This window comes from Dama dama, chromosome 24, assembly GCF_033118175.1.
Source record: "Dama dama isolate Ldn47 chromosome 24, ASM3311817v1, whole genome shotgun sequence".
NCBI classification, from domain to species: Eukaryota; Metazoa; Chordata; class Mammalia; order Artiodactyla; family Cervidae; genus Dama; species Dama dama.
Window position 1 is genome coordinate 13428202 of NC_083704.1, and position 23402 is coordinate 13451603.

Consider the following 23402-nt stretch of genomic DNA (forward strand, 5'->3'; position numbering starts at 1 on the left):
AGTACATTAACATAGCTTAAGACAAACATTTCCATAGAAAAATGTATTGGTTAACTCAAGGTTTGAGAATAGTTAACTTCAGGTGAAACCAGGTGTCATTATGGCAACACAGTATTTTAAGAGAAACCTTTTAAATTTGTATAGAGAAGGAAAAAAAATCGCTAGTTTGTTTCCTCCTGCTGCTTAAGAGAGATAAAAATGTCTGACACTTGCAGCCTATTTCCTCCATATGGAGACCCCTGGCCTTCCTGCCTGTTACCCTCTCACTGCCAGCTGATTTTTCTGTGGATGAGAACTGGGAGCCAGACCTCTGCTCTCAGATAACTGCCAGAGTCTGAGTGAAGAAGAGTTTCTGCTGATATGCAGTCTGTCTAGGGCTTTGCTTCTCAAAGTGGTGTCCCCAGGGCAGCAGCGCTGGCACTACTTGGGAACTTCTTGGAAATGCAGACTACCAAGCAGTTTGCCTCAGTACACCAGCAGACTTCTGCAGCGACAAGAACCTCAGCTGCTTCCTGTGAGCATCAGAATTCCAAGGACACTGGTAGCCACACGGTCAACAATTACATGTTATACACTTAGAAACTTGTTAAGAGAGTAGATCTCATGTAAGTGTCCCTTCCACCATAAATTGAACTTTTGAAGAGTGGTGTTCTCAATGTGAATGGTTCCACATGCCCTCTGCTGGCTGCCTTGCAACTTGCAGGGAGTTTGAACAGTGTTTTCTCATTTTAGGACCTTTGCACAGAACTGCCGAAACATTGAACATTTAAACCTCAATGGGTGCACAAAAATCACTGACAGGTAAGTACCAGATATCACTTTGGTGACTGCTAGGCCCTGGGAGAGCGAGGGGAGGGAAAGGTGGTTGAAAATGCCTTTAGTGCGCCTATCCTCTTTCAGCACGTGTTACAGCCTTAGCCGATTCTGTTCCAAGCTGAAGCATCTGGATCTGACCTCCTGCGTGTCCATTACAAACAGCTCCTTAAAGGGGATCAGGTAAGAGTGCCTGTCAGTGGCGGTCACAAACAATATCCAAGGCTCGAGCATCCTGGTGTTTGAAACCTTCCGTGTGGTCCCCCTGCGGCAGGAAGTGGGCGACTGGGGTCCCGGAAGTCTCTCTCCCGGGAACTGTTTGCGGGTCTCTGGGCTCAGAGACGTGCCTGCACTCTCCATGGGATGGACTACACAGGCGTGGCTGTTTCCTGTTCTCCCAGCGAGGGCTGCCAGCACCTGGAGTACCTCAACCTGTCGTGGTGCGACCAGATCACCAAGGACGGCGTGGAGGCGTTGGTGCGCGGCTGCCGCGGCCTGAGGGCCCTGCTGCTGAGGGGCTGCACGCAGGTACGGGTCCGCTCGCCAGGCTTGTCTGCCACGCGTCACTGGGGCGCCAGGCCCCCGTCCCCTAGCTGGCTCCACCTCTCCTGTGTTCTTCGTTCACGCAGCTGGAAGACGAAGCTCTGAAGCACATTCAGAATTACTGCCATGAGCTCGTGAGCCTCAACCTGCAGTCCTGCTCCGTGAGTAGCGTGCCTCTCCCGTGCGCTCCCCCAGGGCGGCGTTGGGGCGTGGGGGATTGCCACTCCCTGACCTCACATCCTTCTGTGACCCACCGCTTTCCACAGATGAAAGGCCAATGCAGAGCCATGAGCATTTCCCCTAAAAATAGCAGAGATTAGAGTCTTGATTTATTTGAAGATATCAAGGATGCTATGAACTAGTCACTAACCTGAACAATTCCTGGGGAGGTCTTGGTGTCTTATGATTACTTATAAACTGGGAGTGATGGCACCTCTCATGCTGCCTCAGTGGATAAAAGGAAATGACAGGTATGAAGAATAAAGGGTGAGGTGTGATTTGCATCAGTGCATGATCAGCCTGTGAAGGATGATTGGTTTTTTCCACTGTCATTGATAATTGAGAATTGAAAAAGGTGCTTGCTGCAGCCAGCTGGGTTTCTCAAGGAGAACGTCATTTTTGAGAAAATTAAATGAAATCCCTTGTATTTGGCATTTACTGAATGAATCACAAATCTTTAAAGTCCCCAGTGATGGGAGATAAAGCAGAAACTATCTTATGGGGAGATACTGACTTTATGAGACAGCTTCATTCAGAAATAGGACCTTGAATTGCATGTAGGATAGCACTGGCAGGGGACTTGAAGTCTGACATAAATGTACATGTTTATTGCTACAGAAATTCGTGTATTTAAATAAAGATATTAATTTGAATCTTTATAACTAAAGTCATAGAATTCTAAGCCATTTATCAATAATTCAGTGATTTACTTAATTTTGTTATTTTCTACACCACTTCAGGAAATATTATAAATATACCCATATGATTTATAGAATAGATATATTTTAATTAGTATTAATCTGTAGAAATCCAACCAAAAATTAATGTCACTTAACCAGGCAAATCTCATGAGCTCTTTGTTAAATCTGATTTTTAACACAAGTTTATGGATTTTTCCTGGAAAAAGACTGAGTAAGAAATGGAATTTTAAAATTTTACTGTTAGTAATGCTTGAATATTTTAAAGCTGTGCAGAGAGAACGTAGATACCTGTCTTCTCTGTACTTACCCTCACTTTGGTTACACCATCGGATGAAACGTTACGCCCGGGTGGCCCCGCGGTCGGCCGCGGGAGGCTCCGCGCCGGGGTCGCCGGGCCTGACTCTGCGCTTGGCCCGCAGCGCGTCTCGGACGACGGCGTGGTGCAGCTGTGCCGGGGCTGCCCGCGGCTGCAGGCGCTCTGCCTGTCCGGCTGCGGCAGCCTCACCGACGCCTCCCTGACGGCCCTGGCCTTGAACTGCCCCAGACTCCAGTGAGTGCGCCGCGCCTTCCGCGTTGCCCCTCAGGGCCTGGGGCCGGGAGCGGGGGGCTTCTCGCAGCCGCAGCCGCTGCCGCTTCTGTCGGAGGGACTGGGATGGGACAGAGCGTGAACGCGCTCGTTTCGGGCTGTGTGGAGGGCGGCGCACGGCCCAGCCCCGGGAACCCGACTCTGCATTTCCTGACGGACGTCACTCAGGTGCCTCGTCCTGTTATTACTGTGACATGTGAGTGATCTGATGGGAGCAGAGCGTATTGTTTAAAAGTCAGTACATACTGGAATAATATCGAAAAACGAGAGCAGTGGTGTGCTGGCACCGTGGGAAGGTCCCTGTGCTTACTGACCTGACTGGGGCGGGACTGCCTAAGCCTCCGTTTTGTGCCAGTCAAATAAACTCAGCACTGTGAAGCAGGCGCTGCTTTTCCGTGGTTAACCAGCTGCCCCTTTGTCTCCCCTGCACTCCGCATCCCAGGATCTTGGAGGCCGCCCGATGTTCCCACCTGACTGATGCAGGCTTTACGCTTCTAGCTCGGGTAAGAGAGGCGTTACCAAACCAACCAACCTCTCAGTCACCTCCCTCCAAAGTGACTTGGAGTGTACCAAAAACGACCTTCAGAGATGATGGGCCCCAAGTAGAATAGAGTCCTGGTGGGGGAGAGGGGTGTGTTCTGTATTTTCTCCCTCGGGCCCAGAAGCTGAGGGCTCCTATACCAGGAGTGGGGCCTGGCCCTCGGTCTCACTTCGTCAGGCGGGGCCACAGTGGGGGCAGCGTCCTCCCTGCGGGAGATGCCCTTCCTCACAGACCCCGACTCTGGTCTCAGCAGCGTCCCTCAGCTGTTCCGGGCTCTGCCTCTGCCTGCCCGCCCCCCACCCCCCTGCCGCCCAGAGCCGCTGTCCTCCTCGGGCTGATGACTCTGCCTCCTATCACATCCCCCAGCAGCCACACTGTGGTGAGCGCCCCACCCCGTGTCCTCCCAGAAACCCCTCCGTGGCTAGAACCTACACGCTGAGACCTGTGAGCCCCCGGGAAGGTGCAGACACAGCCTTTCAGGATGAGAGGACACGCGGCCTCCCCCAATGCCTACTTCCATGTGACTGGGATTCTGAGGGCGCCTGCTCAGACACGCCGGCTCACTGGGTCACTTTGGGAACAGGGGGTGTCTCATGGACTCTCGTGAACTCTTGCAGAATTGCCACGACCTGGAGAAAATGGATCTTGAAGAATGCATCCTGGTGAGTGCCCCCGACAGCCCTGCAGGGCGCCCCGCAGCCACGGACAGCCAGGTGTAACCAGAGACGCTGGCACGCGCTGGTCTGGCGCCTCCTTGCCCCAGCACGGGTGTCAGGGCGCTCTGTACACTCTGGGCTGCTCTCAGTCATCAGAGCTGAGTTCAGGATAGCACCATCTTTTGTCAAACTTAAAAAAAACCCAAAACCCTCATTTTCACATATCTTCTGGGAGAGGAAAGCTTGCATGCCCAGTGATGAGGTGACTGCACAGAGAATCCTGGGGGCCCCCTTGCCCACTCCCGCTTTGTGCCTTGTCCCCCTGGGGGCTCCAGGGTAAAGACGAGAACAGCTTTGCAACTCGGGGAGTAAGCAGATTTGAGGTTGCTGGTGAGGAGAGGCGCTCCCAGCCCGTGTGTGCTTGAGATGAGTTTTTAATTCTCTTCTGCACCATTTGGTTCTTGTGTTCAGGAGAAGCAGGGTTAGGTATTAAGCTCTGGTGTAGAAGCCACACTGACTCAGCATGTTTCTCTGCAGATAACGGACCGCACGCTCACCCAGCTCTCCATTCACTGTCCCAAGCTGCAAGCCCTGGTGAGTCAGCTCTTGGTGGTGGACTTACCTCTCAGGGATGAAAGATCCCCCGCCACCCTGCCCCACTACGGCAGGAAACTCCTGTCTGGAAGGGTGTCGTCATCCTTGGTTTCAAGGGTCTGTTAGTTGGGCTAACTTGGGAGGTAGAGTATCTACATGTTACTGTTTTCATTTTTGGATATGAACCTAACACAGGGACCCAGGTCCTTACACAAATTCATGTTCAGCCTGTCAGAGTGAAAAGGTCATGTATCTATGGAGGGGGGATTCGTGAGTGTACCAAACGGTCCACAATGAGCGGTGAAGAGTGCTGCACTCGGGCATGCGGACCTTGCACGCATGTTCCATCCACTGCTGGGCCTGGAGTCCCTGTTCACCCAGCGAGTTGTGTGAACTCGGCCGCCTGCTCCCCCAGATACCCAGACTTGATCCCAACAGCACTGCCATGCGGGCACTGTGGACACCCCCTTTTATCAGCAAGGAAGCCGAGGTGCGGAGTGCTTCAGAAGCGTGCCCACGTTTGTAGAGCTGCCCAGATGGTGAGGCTCCCTAGGCTCTGGTCTGCCCGCTGTCCTGGGGCGCCCTTAAGCCAGCTCCCCTGTCCGCCTTGGCCTCGCTCTGTCAGCAGGGGCTTGGGCTTTATAGCATCATCAGAGCTCCATCTGGCCTGACTTACTCTCCCCTCTCACCCCCAGGTCCCTGTATTTCCACATTTCTCCTGGGTTCTTCTCCCTCAGGCACAAGCGTGCTAGGCCTTGGACAGCTCTGGGACTGTCTTTTGGAGTTGGGGTCAGGTTTCAGAGCTAGTCAGCACCTACCTGTTTCCAGATTTTCTGACGGAACGGTTTCCCTCTACTGTATCTGCCGATAATTTTGTGCTTCTCGTGTCTTCACTCCCAAATTGGTTGTGATCTGGTTTTCTAATTGACAGAATCTGCTCCTCAGATGGGATTTGTCCACCCCTTGTCCCTGAGACGGCCTTGTCCCGAGGTGTGAGGAAGGTTAGCAGCCTTGGGCTTTGTTCTGGTTTAACCTCCTTCCCCCTGGTTGCCCAAGGGCGCACTCTCTGCCCTTCCCCGACCCTGAGACACTGTGGCCTTGGACTCCCACCAGCTCCCCAGCTCCTGGAGCGCAGGATCCACTCCAGCAGGAAATGTTATTCAAATACTGTTGTCCCCAGCCGGGGTTCTAGTGACTTTGGAAATCTTCTCTATTTTCGCCTGTACTCATATAAGCAACTCCCAGAAAGGGAACTTAAGAGTAAAAGACACCATAAGAAAAACCCAAAATAAGGGCCTCAAATAAAGAGAAAAAAGCGTGGAGGATTCAGATTTAGCTACAAGCATGTCTTGTGGGAGGGGTGCTCATGCCAGACCTTGTCCTAAGCTCTGGAGTGACGGGATCACCCACCAGGGGAGGTGGCGTTACCGTAGCCCAGACACTGCAGGGCAGGACGTGTCTGGATCCCTGTGAGGGCTGCTCCAGGGGCTACTCCACTTTGAGGCGGATGTGGCAGCCATGCCTCTGGGCCCCCAGGTGGAGCCGAGGGTCAGCGGCAGCGTGGGTGGTGACGGACCCGCAGCCGGTGTCCGCCTCCCTGGGGAAGGCCGACTGCTCTGCTTCCATGCCAGGGAGCCCCCTCCCCCAGCCCCGGAGCTGAGAGGAGGCAGTGCCGGCCGGCTAAGTTCCACAGATTCAGAATTGTGAACCTTAGTTTTTATCTTTCACTAAAGATCTGCAAGCAGGAAGCGATGAGGGGAGTGACCACCAGCCCCTAGCAGGTGACGGCCACACCTCATTTGCTGAACTTCAGTTCCCAGGTTGTCCTTTTCATTTTTCATATGAATGAGGCAAGTGTGTGCACACACCCCCTCCTCCCTTCAAGGAACTGGTCTGTGATTCTCGGGAGGACAGGCCTTGTCCTCTCAAAAACCTGAATCTAGAAGGCGATCTGAAAGGGAAACGGATGCAGACAAGGGGACTCGATTCAAGAGAACCCAGAGGAGCTCATGAAGCTTGTGCAGAGGTTAGGGGTCCTTGTTCCTTCAGTTCGCAGCCTGCAGGGTGTGTCATCAGCGGGTTTCAGTGACATTAGGGGGCTGGTTTCCTTAGTACCAGAGCCAGTTTTTTGGACTTTTAAAAAATATTAATGCAGCTCATTGCTCCTAGAAGCTACCCAAGAATTTTAGCTATTAAAGAGTAAAGAATTATAGCCAATAAAAGCTGTATTACTTTGCTACTACAAAGTTTTAGTTTTCACCCTGATTTATTATAGCCTTCACCAGTGAGGTTTATGCTTTCATATATGTTGTTATAATTAGTGCCCTTTTTAGCTTAACAGAGTCCCTTTAACACTTCTTGTAAGGTGGCTCGTGTGTGTGAGGCGTGTGCTGCGCTGTGTGGCTCGAGGTATCTTAGTTCCCCAACCAGGGATGGAACTTGGGCCCTGGCAGTGAAAGCCCTGGGTCCTAATCAGTGGACCACAGGGAATTCCCACCTCTCCCCCAATGATAACCTTGCTGGTATTCTTGGTTGGAATTGTTTACCCCTTTCTTTCAGCACTTATATAGTGCCCCTCCATTCAGGCCTGCCTGCAGAATTTCTCCTGAGAAGTCTGCTGATAGTCTTACGGGAATTCCCTTGCACATAACAACTTGTTTTTCTCTTGCTGCTTTTAAGATTCTTTAACTTTTCACACTTTAATTATATCCCTTATAATGAGAATGTTAGTCCAATTGATGCTGTCCTGTAAGTCTGTTAGACTGTATTTTTTTCCTTTCTGCTGCTCTGATTGGCTGATTTTCACTACCAGTTTTTCAAGTCACTGATCCTTTTATCTGCTTCACCCAGTCTGCTCTTGAAACTCTGTGCTGTATTTTTCAGTTCAGGGCTGTTCTTCAGCTCCGTGACCTGTGTGGTAGTTTTCCAGAGGAGGGTGTAAACTCCTGTCTGGGGGCCTGGCAGAGGGCTAGCACACCTGCCTGCCTTGGCTGGGGGCACGTCTGGGGGCCTCTTGCCAGAAAGACAGGGCGTTTCGGCCTGCTGTCTGCACAGTGCCTGGGGTGGTAGTCTGCCAGGAGTCTCTTCTCATGTTAAAAGTCCCGAGAGAGCCGGGAATACGAGCCCCCTTCTGCCGTCAGGGTCAGGTGAGCCAGGAGCAGCCCATATACGAAGACAGGGGCACAGGCGGCTGTAAAACCTCGCCTCTGGGAGACGCTGGTGCCCAGTGTGTGGTTCAGTGAGAAACTCCAGGTTTTGAGTTCCCTCCTGATGGGGGGGTCCATGACAGACCGTGGCCTCCCCTGTTCACTTGCACCGGCTCCTCTCCTCTGCCCAACGTGGAGAGGTTGGCCAGCTGGTTTTTGTGTTTTTTTCCGGAGGCAGCTGGTCCCTGTGTAGCTGTAGACTCGCTGTTTGCGGGAAGAGGTGAGTTCAGGGTCCTCTCGGCGTGGACCGCCCCCTGCAGTGTCGGTTCCATCCCTACCCCGGGGGGGACGATGAGAGAGGCCGCTGCCCCCAGGCCCAGCCTCCCGAGCCGTGGCTCCTGCCGACACCGCGCCGCCTCTCCTTCCAGAGCCTGTCCCACTGCGAGCTCATCACGGACGACGGCATCCTGCACCTGAGCAACAGCCCCTGTGGCCACGAGCGGCTGCGGGTGCTGGAGCTGGACAACTGCCTGCTCATCACCGACGTGGCCCTGGAGCACCTGGAGCACTGCCGCGGCCTGGAGCGCCTGGAGCTCTACGACTGCCAGCAGGTCACGCGGGCCGGCATCAAGCGCATGCGGGTGAGCGCGGGCAGCCGGCAGCGCCGCCCAGGCCTCAGCAGGCTCGGAGAGTCAGCCTCCATTCCGTCTGGGGGGAGCCGGGCCGAGCTACGCCAGCTGCCTCCTTAGGCTTCTGCAGAACCTCCTTAGTAGCGTCCACCCTGAAGATTCAGCTTCTAGCATGGGTCTGGGCGAAAGTACAGAAGGCGTTCCCAGTAGGCTTGACCTTTGCTCACCCAGGTAAAGAGCCTTAGTGGTGGCGTCCCTTCCCCAGTCGCCCACCTGGTGCTCTGGAGCATCTCAGAAGTTCGGTAGCTCTGCACGTGGCCCGGGCAGGCCGCGGCGCTCCCCGTCACCGCTGGGCTTGCACGGGACGGGAAGCGCCTCAGCTCCAGAAGGTGCTGTTCCCGGGGGATCACACAGGAGCAGCTTTAGCGCACACCACCAATTCCATCGAGGCGCTGTGCCGAACGGTGGGGTGAACTAGTTCCACACGGAGAGCTGTGGGCTTTCTGGGGTTACGCGGGTGGTTGCCCTGCCGCCCACAGGTCTGAGGACGATGCACTTCCCGTCACTTCCAGGCGCAGCTCCCTCACGTCCGAGTGCACGCCTACTTCGCCCCCGTCACCCCGCCGCCGGCCGCGGGAGGCGGCGGGCAGCGGCTCTGCCGGTGCTGTGTCGTCCTCTGACGCCGCCCGCCGGAGGACTGCGTGCCGTTCTCCGCCGTCACCCGGCTCTGATTCTCCAGTGAGGGGCGTTCACAGGTAAAAGACTGCAGGGACCGCGGTAACCCTGGTGGTAGTTTTTACCTTTGCTCTGCTGTGATGCAGTCAGTTCAAAGCCTTGTGTGTCGGTTAGCAAAGAGCCGGGGCGGTCTCAGTGCAGCGGGAGCGCGCAGGAAACCTGGATCTCCTGAGGTGGTGCTGCCCTAGACGCAAACCCCCACCCTCCGCTCCGCCAGCGCTCCTCAACAGACTGTCAGTGTCGGCGCAAATGGAGCAGAAAAATAAGCTGTTGGTTTTCTACCTGATACTTAAGCCCATGACCTCCTTTTATTCACCAGTCCATTTTGATTAGCAGGACTTTTCCACTTTGAAGGTTAAAATAGCAACTTTGTTGAAGTAACTATATTGCAAATTCACAATGCCTGACAGCTTTGTATTTGGAGACTTACTTGGAAGGCAAGGTAATAGGTTTCCATGAGACACCAAAGAAGGAGGGCTCTAAGAAAGGGTGGAGCAGGGTCTCCACCTTTCTGTCAACTTGTCGTAGGTCCTCTTGGGGACCAGAAACTGAACAAAAGCAACTCAGACTTTGTGCTGCCTGATGAGAAATCGTAAGCTCTGGGGTAGGTGACAGCACAAAACGTGTTTTTGTTAAAGAGCTAATCCTGTCATCTCTCACAGAATTTGGGGGACCTTGAAAAAGAATTTAGGGCTCAAGTTATCCATACTATAATCAATTAAAAATAATAGATGCATGTAGAATGGGTGTGGTTTTTTTCCAAGTTTATTTTAAGTCTTAGAAATTAAGTTACACCAGAACTATTCAAAAATTTTACACACTTGCAACTCAGCTCAGTGAAGTGTTGGCACCTTTGAGACTTTAATAAAAATTAATAAACCGCCACAGTGCTTAAGTCTGAGGGCTTATTGCTATTATCTTATGGCAGACATATCTGACCAAAAGCATTTTCCAAACTCAGGCATTCTAATGTTATCTGAAATCTGATAAGGTGATCTGGTTTCTACACTGTGCTGTCCAGACTGTGACCTTCACTGAACCTCTGTGCTAATCCTTCTTAGCAACCAAACAGAGCTCCTGAGAAGCTGAAGAGAAACAGCAAAAGAGAAATTTCCCCACAACCAGCAATAGTTCTAACAGAGTTAGGGTTCTATTAGGTAAAAAGTTTTAGAGTCATTTAGAATACAAGACCTCAGTTGCATTCTGGGAAGAGAAGGCAGATAGATAGATAAATCATTAGTCCTGGTGATTTTACAGCGTTATATACTCTAGTATTTCCTGATCTAAAAATTGTGTATATACCATAGCAGTTATTGAAATATACATTTATATCACTGTGTATGGGGGAAATGGGTGCTGCAGAAAGCTATGAGTATAGTTTCCGTTTTAAAAATTTAAATGACCAGGACCTTTTATACATTATCTCTTTTGAGCTCGGACACAACCTCTCAAAGCTTTTGGACTCTGGCTGAATGACACAGGACTGCAATTACAAAACAGCAGGACCTCTGTTAAGGAAATCAGGTTTGCTTCCTCTTTAAAATGTAAGTGTGGAACAATCGCTGGATGACCTGTCCTCAGTTGCATTTGCTTTGAGAAAACAACGAAAGGAAAACACCCCCACCAGCTCTTGTAACGACATTTGGACTGGTGTACTCAGAACATACAGTGAGCCCCTTGATTCTATGACATGAAGTGACACTGGCAGGAACCTGGATTTTAAATGAGACACACATTTGCAAAAACAATCGGAAAACATTTATTATACTGAAATGTGTACATCCTACTATTAAAAAAACAAAGTAGCAAATTTGCTGGTGCCGTAATTTAACCTGTTCCACTGGGACAGACTCATGTTCATTGCTGTTTGGTGTAATTTCAAGTTTGACGAGCTTTTTTTTTTTTTTAACCCCACTTGTAAAAACCTGATGAATTCAAAATAGCACACAGCATTAAATGACATTTATTGTTCCATAAATCTTGAGACTCAAAAAGGAATGCTAAATAGACAAGCAAAACTCTAAAACAATGGAGAGAGCTCACTTCTTTCCCAAGTGATCGGTACAGAAAACATGTGGTCGTAGCAAAAGCAAAGGGGAAATGACAGAAGGAAAGCTCTCCAGCTTGGGGTCTATACAAGTGAGGGATATTTTCAGGCCAAAGATGGAGTATTTAAAGACAGTACTTTCTTAAAAATATCAAATAACCCCCTTTATGAATAAAACAAAATAGAAAGCTTTTACCCACTGGAGTAGTATTGTCTTTTGGGAGAGATTTCAAACTCAAGCATCAAATAAAACATTCAAAACCAAGACACTGGGTAAATAGAGATGGTATAATTAAAATGCAATCGAAGTGGTTTGTTTTTTTAATGTGTGTCTACTACACCACAGGCCTCAAATGCTTGCTGATGAATTTTGGGAAGGCTTTGGGCGAAGGGAAAAGAGAGATAGTAGAAAAAATAGCAAAAAACAGTGATTCCCTTTGAAAAGTATACTGGCCGACAAGCATTTGGTTTTGTGAAAGAGGCACTCTTTTTATAGAAAAAGAAGCTATTATGTGGTGTATAAAAGTCCCTAAATAATCACTAGAATGTTACCCATGATTGTACTAAAGCTCAATATTTGAGAAGTAAGGAATTTTGATGGTGCAAGATAGTGTTTGTGATGTCTAGTGTTCCAAGAATAATTTCAACTCCTGATAATGAAGACCCCTTAACACGAAGTTACAAACTATCACACTGTTTTCTCCTGCTTGGGTGTATTTCCAATGTCTGGAACAGGGCTTTAAAAAAATGTTTAACAGGAAGGGGGTCAGGGGAGGCAGCTGCTAAGTGGGTGGAGACAGAGAAAAAGGAGAAAGAAAACCACATGAGTTTAAAAGGCATTGGGGATTCAAAAATGAAAACCAGAAACAAATGCTAAAAATGGAAGCAGAAGCAAAAAGTTTTTCAATAAATCTGTGACAAAGCAAAAACACAAAAGTCTTTGTACCTATTAGGATTTACACTGATCCTCTCACCAAGGTACTCTTGATAATGCAGTTTGCTTCAAGCCCGTCTTCCTGGCTTGGATCCTCCCGATCCGGCATGATCATGGCAGACGCACACCCTTAGACATGATTTTTCCGAGAAGGCGCCGCGCCTCTCCCCTGACCACCGATCGGCCCGTGTCCGCGGCGGCCCGTCCCCCCTCCCAGGTCAGCATAAGGTCCAGGCCACAGACACCACACTGGCCCAGAAATGTCAATGCCCACAGTACGTCTACATTCATCTCCAAACCGCATACAGTGTAAAAGACAGCAAAGGCTGCTCTGGACCTGTGTGCTGGCCTCTCCAGCAGAGAGGCAGGCGGCCTAGCTGCGCGGGGCCGCGGAGCAGGGGCGCCTCTCGTCCAGCTCATTAGGAAGGTCATCCTGTGTTTTCAATATGAAACATTTCATACGGTAAAATCCAATCCCAAGACTTCTTGGATTCAGTCTTCACACACTTTTAAGCGTGACTTTTATTTGGTGCTGAATAGAGTTCAGACTACGGAGGACGTCACTTCAAAATGATGTGGACGCCACCACCATTTTCAGCTGTGGAGAAAGGAAGGGACATTAACGCTCAACTTTCTTAACCAGGCCGGAGAATCAAGACTAAATTGAACTAATTCATAGTCAGGTATGGCAGAAATGAAACCAATACTGTAAAGCAGGTATCCTTTGATTAAAAATAAAAACATAATTCATTAAAAAAAAAAAAAAGGGAAATTGAAAACGTTAAACGCTGCTCTCGCCCTACAGCCTCCCACCCCAGTGCAGAGGGTACCTTTAAGTATTCTAGAGAAGAAAAGGCTGAGTAACCTGCTCCAGCCCCTCCTCCCTAAAACATCATGTCCACGTTCCCTCTGCCGCTTATCTGAGCACAGAGCAGAGACCATCGAATAAACCGGGTGCTTATACCTACCTTTTCTGGAAATAATTAATAATCACTAGCTTTGCCTGCTGGCCTAGTGTTTCTCAGGAGATGGCGAGGAGCAGTACAGGCATTCATCAAGAACAAATGAAGTTTTTCATAAGGACAAACGTCTAAAAACAGGACACTGAGGTGGGAGGGGCATCCTGTGATGCCTAACGCTAGACACACGCACTGCCGTCAGAGGACACAGCCACAGTGAACTACCTGGTACAGACCGTCAGTTTTGCAGACTAAACACTATTGCTTTGGGAAAGAAAAATTGGGAAAAGGGTACTAGTCTTCACAGGGCTGCGTAAAGAAAACAACAGGGGGTCAGTTCACAGTCTAAACAGCCCCTGCAGGTAACCTGAAGGCTTGAGACACGTCCAGCAGGCTGAAGTCCTCAATTCAGCCCCTCACTTCAAGGGGGGCTGCTCTTTTGAGTAACTTACCAGAAAAAAGTGACACAGGACATCTTGCTCTCTGAGGTGCAGCTTTCCTGCTCAGACTGGATTTAGATCTTAAAGGTCTGCTCCCATAATAACTTGGCATTTAAGAAACCCTCCTTTAACCCTTTAATTGGAAGTCTCTTGAACCCCATCTGGGCCTGCTTTGCACATTCTTTTCCTCCATAACCTCAAGGATTTCTACGGCTGTGAATCACCGAAGACATACTGAAGGCTTAACTTAGATCTGAAACCCAGGTACCTCCTGCCAGCCCCAGCGGGGAGAATTAACTCGATATTTCCATGTCCTAAAATGAAGTCTCGAGTTTTTGCAAACTTATTTTTTAATGGGTCTCAAATCCTGTGACACATTTAATCAAGTTGTTTACATTGAAAAGTACTGATTTTAAAAACTGCCACACACAAATGGTCCTCAAGCCTGCTTTCCTTCTGAAAGTTTTGATAAGAGTTTTATCATTATATGATACATTGTTATCAGAGCAGACTTTTTACTATTAAGTGACCAACTGACACAAATAGTTCTGAGACTGTTCTTCCACCACTGATTTAAGACTATGGTGATAATGTTCACTTAGCCTTCTGAGCTCGCTAGGCAGAGGTGGGAAACCTCGCCAGCTCCAGCTGCCTTCTTGTCCACTGCTCTGCTGGCATCCACAGTGACCCTCTGTCCCAAGTCACACACCACGGCCCAACGGAAGAGGGTCGGAGGCGCGCTCAGCACTCCCCCCACCGTGACCACCGCCTGCGCAGTGCTCCCGAAGAGTCACAGCCGCGCCCCGTCCCGGGCGGAGCTCAGCAGGCCCTGTCACCGTCCAAACCCCCTCACCTCTGGTCTGGATGACACCTCCTGCCTGCGCTTCTCCCACCTTCTCTGTCTACAGAGTTGCAAGAGTGGAAGAAAAGACAAACCTACTCACATTATTGTTGGTTTACAAACAAATCACTGACTTTGCAGTGCCTTTCAGATAAAACCTAAGCTCCCACCACTACTCTGCCTACTGGACTTGGCTCCTGCTTTGCCTGCCCTCCCCCGCACGGCAGCCACAGGCCCGCAGGCCTCCAGAGCAGCCCAGCTCCTTCCTCTGCAGACAGCCTTGCCCCGCCTGGGTGCTGCTCCTCAGAGACAGCCTAACGGCTTGCGTCCCCCAGCCCAGATGCCTGTGTCCATGAGCACCACACTTCCCTGTCCCTTCATGGCAGCCAAGCTCCGTGTTTGTAATCTGTGGGCATCTGTTGACCTCTTCTGGTTTGCTTTCCCCACCAGAGTAGGGGAAGACCTTTCCTGCACTGACAGCATGTCTGACATGAGGTGGCTCAGTGAAATGTTGGCTGAATGGACTGGGATTTTTCTCCAGGCATCCAGAAGGACGGACTCCTCTTATTTGCTAATTTCTGCTTCTGTCACTAGACAGTGTCTTGTTTTTCAAACTTAAGATTGGTAAAACCAGCAGTCAGACACAAGATGACACAAGGCATCAAGACCGCCGATTTCAGGCACACTATCTTTCATGATTCTAGCATTTCAAGACACACATACACATGCAAAGTACCTTTTACTGTGGAGAATAAAAAACAACTCTCATCTTGAAAGTTCTGAACCATCTAGAAGGATAAAGCAGACACATAATTAATATCCAACTGTCTTAACTGATTAGGAAAGATTAAAATTAGTGAAAGGAAAATAGAAACACGTATACATGGGTGCACAAGTACAGGTCTCAAGTCAAAACAGTACTTCATGAGGCTGTGTGAGCTGACGGGTCTACACCTCGCGTGTGGCCTGCCCTGTGTTGGCCTCTTACTCTCGGGGGTCCCCGCGATCTGGCCCGTCACCCCTGGGCCCACAGGGGGCAGTCCCTGCTGGGCTCTCGGATACAGGTGCACTTCTGTCACCGCTTGCTTCTCCCGGAACACGGGATGGGGGAGAACTGCCCTTCTAACCTGCTTTCTAAACCCAGTCATCAAATAGGAAAACCCATTCAAAGGCCTCACTGTTACATAAAAAGGGCCAAAGCCCCAGGAAGCTGGAGTCTCCCAGTGACCGATGTCAGAGTTCAAAGACGGTGGGAAGTGACCCATGGTCCTCCTCACTCTGTATTCCTTCTACCACCCAGGACACCTGAACTCCTGATTATAAATTCCTCCCAATTTTGATTCCCAACTCCGAAAGTGACTCACGAGTACTGGCAAAAGAGGCCATGGGGTTTTCCTCCAGCTCTTCAGCAATACATACAAAAGCAAATACCAGTGTGAAGGAGGAAAGGGCGTGTGAGTTACCTGATCGCTAACAAGAATGTGAATACCAGTGGGACCCTGTCTGTAAACCTGGTTAATTTGGTGGAAAGGAATATTAAACACCAGCGCAAGTTTTCGAGCAACTTCTGAGGCAACCATTTCTTCCAAGTAGATTGCATGATAAACTGAAATAAAAAATACAAACAGCATTTTAGCAGTCATCTTTGATCTGTTTTCCACCTGATCTGTGGGAAGGTCACACCTTTCAAAGTACTAAAAAAAGAAGATACAAAAAAGATGAGTATTTCCCCCTTACTACCCATTTAAATATAATATGTTATTTATGCACACACATATAATAAACATTAACCTCTGTACAAAAATATCTGTGGTTATAATTTTTATTAAAAGCAAACAGGAACAGTACAGATGGGCACGGAGGCACATTGTGGAGCAATGAGACTAAAACTGGATGTTGGCAATGGCTGCAAATTGTAGATATACTACACTTGAATTGTATACTTGCAATGGAAGGATTTTATGATATATAAATTATAGAAAAAGAAAGCTGTTTTCAAAAATAGTGTTTCTAGCAATATATAAAAAGAATCCAAAGAGGTCACAGTTTTTGATTCAGTAAACCTACTATTGGAAATTTATCCTAAAGAATAAAAGCTACGTGTCCTCCAAAGTTAGAATAGTGTGAAAGACAGTACAAGAGAAGCTAAGGAAGTGGCCCCCAGGCCCAGCAGGCTGCTGGCTGCAGAGAAGCCCTGGGCCCCACCAAGACAGCACCCCTGCAGGGAACCGGACCCCGCAGGTCCTGCTCACTACTGATGAAAGCCAAGCAGGGATCAGGAGCTCCGGGGCAGGGCCTGCCACGCTCTAAGATGAAACTTCACGAGAACAGCTGCGAAGGCCGCTGCAGCAGGCGGTCCCCCCCACTCCGCAGGGCAGTGACAGCAAGCAGAATGTCCCCCCACCAATACCCACCGACCATACCCACCGAAGGGCGCGGCGCTGCCGCTGTCGCCCCCGCCCGCCGCCTGCTGCTGCCCCTGCGGCGCCGGCTGCTCGCGGCAGACGTAGAGGGTCAGGCGGGGCCGCACCGACCTGCAACCAGAAGAGGGCGCTCGTGAGCCGGGGAGGCGCTGCGCAGGGGCCGCTACGCGGGCGCCAGGGGTGGTTCCTTAGGACTTGACAACGTTACTTCATTATACGAAATAATTCACCGGTAAGAATATAAACACACACACCTCACACCCAGCTATCACAGGTTAGCACAGGTGGTCTGATCTCACGATCCAGACTCTGAACATTGAGACAGTCATGCTGGTCAATTTAAGTTTCAACATTATGTCAGCAGTTTAACATCAGTAAAATTCAGTTTAATGGAATTCTCACGCCACAAATCTAGAAATAGCAGCGATAGTAAATGGATCTTAAAAGCCAACAGTTTACATTTCTATCATTTTAAAATCACAATTAGAACCTTATGTTTTTAACAACTGTTTAGTGTCACATGACGTTGAAAACCATAGACTCCGTAGAGCTCACCTAAAGGAGCACTTTGTTTTCTTGGCAACAAACCTCAGTCCTCCCACGTGCATTTCTAAGAGTCTACCCTGCCCTCGGGCCCGCACGGTATCTAGGCCTGCCTGAAGGTGCCCACGAGAGTCTCCTCGCAAGCGCGGCGGGCCAGCGCCCCAGCGTGGCACAGCCTGCCCACAGGCCCTGCGCGAACAAGGGCACATTCTTATTTCAAGCAGAACAGCTCCTTCTTAACCCTGTGTTTTACCTCGACTTCAGTGAGTTATAGAGCCGAATCCCATCGGCTGCACCACAGATTTGTACTAGGTCCTCCTTGGTCAGTTTTAACAAGTCGGCACCTGGAGAAGAGCAAAAAGAGAATCTTCTCAAGGAACCAGGAGAAGAACCAGCAGGACAGGCTGCTTGGCAGCATCCGTCTTCAGTTCAGTGTCCTTCGAAACCATCGCGGCTTGCTTACGTGTACAACCCCCGTGAACAACAGAGACACGGGGTGCTGGCTCTCACATCCTGTGTCGAGGAGGAGCTCGGAAGCCCAGAGGCTGGTCAATCAGAGCGACAAGCACGGCTGACAGGGCGGACTGCTCCCAGCGCAGACTGCCGTGCCTGCCTGCTCTGGCTGAGTGGTGCCTCTGAGGAGTAACATGATCCTGACCCGACAGTTCACCGTGAGATGGCCCAGGCCAATCTTTAATTTACAAAAGGAAGAAAGGGAAGTCAGACCTGCCCAAAGGCACCCAAGTTGTCAGCAGAGCTGGGATTAGGCCTCTGTATTCTGTAACCTGCTACATACAGTCCAACAGTAACAGCTCTGCCCCAGTGCCAGTTTTAATACAAAAGCATGGCAGAGAGCTGCACGATACTGAAGACTTCCTCTGTCAATATTTGGTGTGCACATGGCATGGTGCCCAGGATTTGCTTTAAAAGGATGAGACTAACAAAGGCTGGTCATCCTCTTTGGAGCTGGTCAAGTGCCACAGGGGCGCTGCAGACTCTGTTTAACGTCTGAGTGTGTCTACAACCTTTTGTTTTCCCCCTTCGCTGATGCTCAAGATGTAGTTTATTGGGAAAACTAAAATGCCCTCGAGATTAAAGCATGACTTCCATATGATAAATATCCACTTACATATGTAACAAGATAATGGAGTTACCTACTTTTGAGGGCTTGAATGTTAGAGTCTCTTAAGTTTCTAGTTTGTAAAAGAGACCAGAGAAGCACGTCTCCCGTGGGGCACAAGCCCTGATGGAGCCGTCCGTGGAGTCGGGTGAGCAGAACGCCCGGGGCCTTCCACACGTTCCTCTGCCAACAGGAGCGGCGACGAGCGGCCTGGGAGCCAGCCGCCACCCACACGGAGCTGGACAGGCGCCCTGCGGGCCTCTCCGAAGCGCCCGATGGGCTCCTCCCCACCTCTACTGTGGGGACGCTGCCAGGGGAAGCAGAAGGCGGGAGGCCACGCCCTAGTGAGCGGCACTCACACAACTACAGAACAGGAACCTCGGCCGCCGGCAGGGCCTTCCCAGGGTTCGGCGCCCTTCCCGTCTCCCCTGTGAGCATCTGGGGCTCCTCCCCAACACACACGGAAGTGTTTAGCTTTTCCATAGATAAATCCTGGAAGTGTGGATCTCGCTAGCAGTGAGAAGAAATCCAGCACTTTCATTTTAAAGAAAGAGTGCTGCCCGAGGGAGGACTGGTCAGGGCACCAGCACAGCAGGAAGGGCTGAGCAGGCAGGAGCCGCCTTCCGCAAGCAGGCTTTGCCCTGGGCAGCTGGGTGCACACACGCTCTGCTCTCTTACGAGGCTGGGAGAGCCAGCTGCCACTTTCCTGTGGCCCAGGAGCCTGGCCGGGACACGTCAGGAGGTGTTCTGCAGGCAAAGGGCCCAGGGCTGAGCAAGTCTAGGAAATGCTGCCCCTGCCGGCGCATCACTACTGCACCTCCCGGCAGGCTTCCCACAGCACCCCGGAAGCAGCACTGCCGGTCCCCTCTACCATTCCATCTAAACACTTCCTTGGCTTACTAGGCAAGAGAAATCGTGCCTATAAAATTCCATATCTGAGCACATTCCTGCCCTGGAATGCTACACAGCAAAGATGAGGAACAACTGATACCACATCTTAGATGGATGTAAGGGCATTATGCTGGGAGAAAAGGTAACTGTACGATACATGCTGTATCATTCCATTTATGTAACATTTTCAAAATGACAAAATCATGGAGACGGAAAACAGACTAATGGTGGCCAGATGTTAGGGAGGGTGGGAGGGGGCACTGGGTACACAGGAGACCCCTGTGGTGGTATCAGTACTCTGCACCCTGACTCCGGTGGTGGTGGTTATACGAACCTACAGATGTGATAAGGACGACACAGAACTATGTACACACATGGCACCGATGCCAATTCCTGGCTTTGATATCATACTACAACTATGTAACGAGCCGAGTGTTATCTCTGCAACTTACGCAAAGCCAGAATTTACATAAACTTAATACAGTGAAAAAAATTGTGCATGCCCATTCACACCTATATAAAAACAAGGGCGTGTAAACCTGCTGAGGCAGCATCGAGCTCCTGTTCTGATGCCGCACTAAGGGTCTCCAAGATCCACCACTGGGGACGCTGGGGGGGACACAGGACCTCCCCACACAGGCTTGGGCAACATGATTCTATGTACAGTTTCTGCTCCAGTATTCAATTAAGGCTAATAATAGTCCAGAAACAAGGAAGTGAAGAGTGTGTGTGTGCGTGTACACAAACACAAACCCACCTAAAAAGTTGGAGAACAGTCTCGTGTAGGAAGAGAATCTGTTTTTGAGCAGCCACTGCTGTGTTTCCTGGATCGTGGCTGAAGGCTGAAGTTGCTGTTAGCAAAGAAAATGAACATAAACAGAAGAAACTATTTAGACTTACAAAAAAAACCCACCCGAGTCACTGGCATGTTATAAAGAAGGACATTTAAACACAACAGAGAAATCCTACAGGTTTAAAGTTTAACACACCCACGAACAGCAGAGGTGTGACTATTCAGTGACCCAGACAACGGTTCACACCTCCGTCAGAGGCTTCACAATGCAGCACCGTGAATGCATGACAGGTTAGGGTAAAGACACTTACTTCGCTAGAGGCCTGTGGAATTCCATCTCCCTGATGATTTGGGGAAGAAGAATTGCTGGGGATAAGAAAGGAAGGAAGAAAAGGATGATTGTTATATATATATATTTTAATTAAGACATTAAAGGATACTAGGTGAATTTAAAATAACACCATGGGACAGAGCAATGTAAATACATGCAATCTGCACAACGGATCAGGGAGTCAGTGTGACGATAAGATCAAGACAAGGGAGTTTCCTGGTGGCCTAGTCGTTAAGACTTGCTGTGTTCACTGCCGTGGTTTGACTCCTGGTTTGGGAACTAAAAATCTCACAAACCACACAAATGTGGCAAAAAAATAACCCAAAAAGATTAAGACACCAGAAGATGGTTTCACTTCTGGCTTCTCCATCTGTTCTAGCAAGGAAGTCAAGTGTCATGAAACACAAGGGTTCCATTTCCAGGGGTGCCAGGAAAATGAAGGATTCTTATTTATTTTCGTTAGGGAAAAAATAAGAGAATCAAGTAAAGTAAACAGTGGAAAATAACAGCAAAAAGAGTCTACTTTAATAATGAGCTATACGAAATGATCTAAACGAACCTAAGCCAAAATAGAAAATAAAATCCCTTTAATGAATACATTTATCCACCATTAAAGAGGGTGAAATGCAAGCAAACAAAAGGAACCAATGTGAGCCGCCATCCTTGTTTCCCGGGAAGAATGAGGGCAGCTGCATGGGGGGGACATTTGCCTTCTGGGTCCCTTCTCAGCCCCCGCACCCCAGTTTCTCGGGTCCATCATGCCGCCGGTTCACTGTCCCCGCCCACTGGAGCCTGAGCTCCTCCGGATGGGGCTTCACTCATCTCAGAGCACCCCGAACAGTGTGGGGACCACAGTGGGGTCCCAGGAGAGATCTGGTGAGCCGGCATGCACGTGATCTCTCCGCTCCGCTCGTAGCTTCTAAGACTGTTCCGTCCCCTCTGCGGTAAGAAGCTGGTCCCAAGTCCAAGAGTGGCCTTCTCCTGAACCACAATAACCTACGTGGAGACAAGTGGCCTCTTATCTGTCCAGCTCTTCAGGGAAAAGGCCTTTTCTTTTCCTTCTTTTTCTCTCACCAGACCCTGTTAGACTAAATGTTCATGTTCCCTCAAAAATCACCCTACCCGCAGCGTGATGGACACTACTGGAGGAGGGCCTTGGGACACAATGGGCAGTGGATGGAGCCGTGAGGGGGGCCCCAGGAGAGGGATCGGAGACCTGGTGAGTGGCCGCCTGCACTCTGCTCACTAGCAGGGAGCACGTGGGCTGGCAGCCTGCGGCCCGGGAGACACTGCTCACCAGAACCACCCTGCAGGCCCCTAGACCCGGGCTTCCAGCCTTCAGACCAGGAGGAGTGACCTCCTGTTGTTTATAAGCCACTCGGTCCATGGTGTTTAATTACAGCGGCCTGAGCTGAGACCGACCTTGTCAGCATGGAGTGTAAAAAGGAGAGCCTTCTCCTCTCTTTTCTGGCTGCACCACATGACTCGTGAGACCTTCCTGACCAGGGACTGGACGCGGGCTGCAGCAGGAGCACTGAGTTCTAGCTGCTGGGCTGACGGGGAATTCTCTCCTTTATGGTTTTAACACAATTAGGAAAGTTACGTTCCTTCCCAGTAAGAAACGTCCTGAGAGTGAGGACCTTCTGATCCAACTACTCACCAGGTGCTACTGCTGACGGGACAGAAAAGAGGATGAATAAAGCCCACTATTCCCACTTCTAAAACCAGAACAAGTCTTTAGAAATGAAAAGTCCTTCCTCTAAGTTTAACCACTTAATTTTTTAAAAATGAGTGTCTCTGGGAGAGGGAAGAAACAGGGCAGAAAGTAATCCTTGTCTGACACGGTGAGCATCAAAGACCAGTGTACCTTATCATAAACGCAGCCGTAACCTGTTCAAATCAGTCTCCCCTTAACAACTCAGTCTTCTCCCTACCCACGACCTCATCAATGTTGTTTTTATCTCACAAAGAAGATATCTTGAAAGCGCACCCTTTTCTGAGTCCCACAGTCGTGAGTGTGTGAGGCACAGGGGATAGGAAGGAAAAAGCTGGAAGGTGAAGACAAGACGATTTTGCTCAGCAGCAGGCTGTCTCTAACTACCAGGTACCCCAGACACACACCCGAAGGCTGCCGTGACTTAGAGAGGAGCTAAGGAGCGAGGCAGCCCGGGGCCCCGCGCGTCACGCACACCGCTACCTGTCCGGGACGCTGCAGGCGCTCTGCGGCGGGGACGTGAAGGCGGGGGCCGCGGACGGGCTGTTGTTCACGTAGGCTGTGGGGGTATCGGGCCACGGAGAGCACTGCGGGTAGAAACGAAGATACGTGAATGATTCGCTTCTCCGGGATGCGGCAGAGACAGTCTTGTAATTCACTCTCTACTCTGGCCAAATGCAAGATCATGAAACACAAGACACCTGACATCATCAAGCAACCTCACAGAAACACGTCAGACTGACTCTGTGTGCACACGCGTGTGCGCGCATGTGTGTGTGTGCGTGTCAGTGAAATGTTTCCGTTTTGTGGCCTCTAGACCCTGACTACTCTCAGACGGTCCTGAGGTGACTGAGGACAGCAGCCAGCTTTCCTAAGGGCATTTCAGATGCGCACTTAAGTATCGATACGTTGTGATTTTGAGGACGCCTGCCTTCGCTTCCTCCATTCCCCAGGAGGCACCTATTGAGGCCTGAAGGACAGCAGAGGCAAGCAAGGGCTCGGAAGCACCCATGCGTGCTGACAGGCACACGACTGTCCCTCGGGGCGGCTCTCGCCCGCCTCCCCAGGAGCAGGCCCCGGCACCGGGCACCTCCTCTCTCGGGTGGACGCCCCGAGGAAGACGGGCAGGCCCAGGGTGACAACGCCAGAACCGCAGACGGTCCTGCCTGCAGCCATCTAGCTATGCGTGCTTGTCGTCTGGAA

At 50.3% G+C, this 23402-nt stretch overlaps 2 protein-coding genes across 6 annotated transcripts in view; one reads left to right on the forward strand and one right to left on the reverse strand.

The window, feature by feature from the left end:
• Positions 1-11110, forward strand: part of FBXL2 (F-box and leucine rich repeat protein 2) — a 79616-nt gene extending 68506 nt beyond the window's left edge. For 2 of the 4 annotated variants that reach the window (XM_061127694.1, XM_061127695.1), the window contains 11 exons: positions 733-801; positions 882-996; positions 1215-1341; positions 1443-1517; positions 2696-2826; positions 3305-3365; positions 4021-4065; positions 4597-4653; positions 8228-8440; positions 9001-9183; positions 10597-11110. In XM_061127694.1, coding sequence (XP_060983677.1) covers positions 777-801; positions 882-996; positions 1215-1341; positions 1443-1517; positions 2696-2826; positions 3305-3365; positions 4021-4065; positions 4597-4653; positions 8228-8440; positions 9001-9108 — 957 coding nt within the window. In that variant the 5' untranslated portion in view covers positions 733-776 and the 3' untranslated portion in view covers positions 9109-9183; positions 10597-11110. Of the gene's footprint in view, positions 1-732; positions 802-881; positions 997-1214; positions 1342-1442; positions 1518-2695; positions 2827-3304; positions 3366-4020; positions 4066-4596; positions 4654-5091; positions 8026-8227; positions 8441-9000; positions 9184-10596 lie in introns of those variants that run through there. The other 2 variants (XM_061127692.1, XM_061127693.1) reach the window with 2 other exon arrangements.
• Positions 10899-23402, reverse strand: part of UBP1 (upstream binding protein 1) — a 65289-nt gene continuing 52785 nt past the window's right edge. For both annotated transcript variants that reach the window (XM_061127691.1, XM_061127690.1), the window contains 8 exons: positions 22683-22786; positions 20466-20520; positions 20119-20212; positions 17604-17694; positions 16812-16918; positions 15848-15990; positions 15121-15172; positions 10899-12742 (listed from right to left, as the gene is read on the reverse strand). In XM_061127691.1, coding sequence (XP_060983674.1) covers positions 12705-12742; positions 15121-15172; positions 15848-15990; positions 16812-16918; positions 17604-17694; positions 20119-20212; positions 20466-20520; positions 22683-22786 — 684 coding nt within the window. In that variant the 3' untranslated portion in view covers positions 10899-12704. The remainder of the gene's footprint in view (positions 12743-15120; positions 15173-15847; positions 15991-16811; positions 16919-17603; positions 17695-20118; positions 20213-20465; positions 20521-22682; positions 22787-23402) is intronic.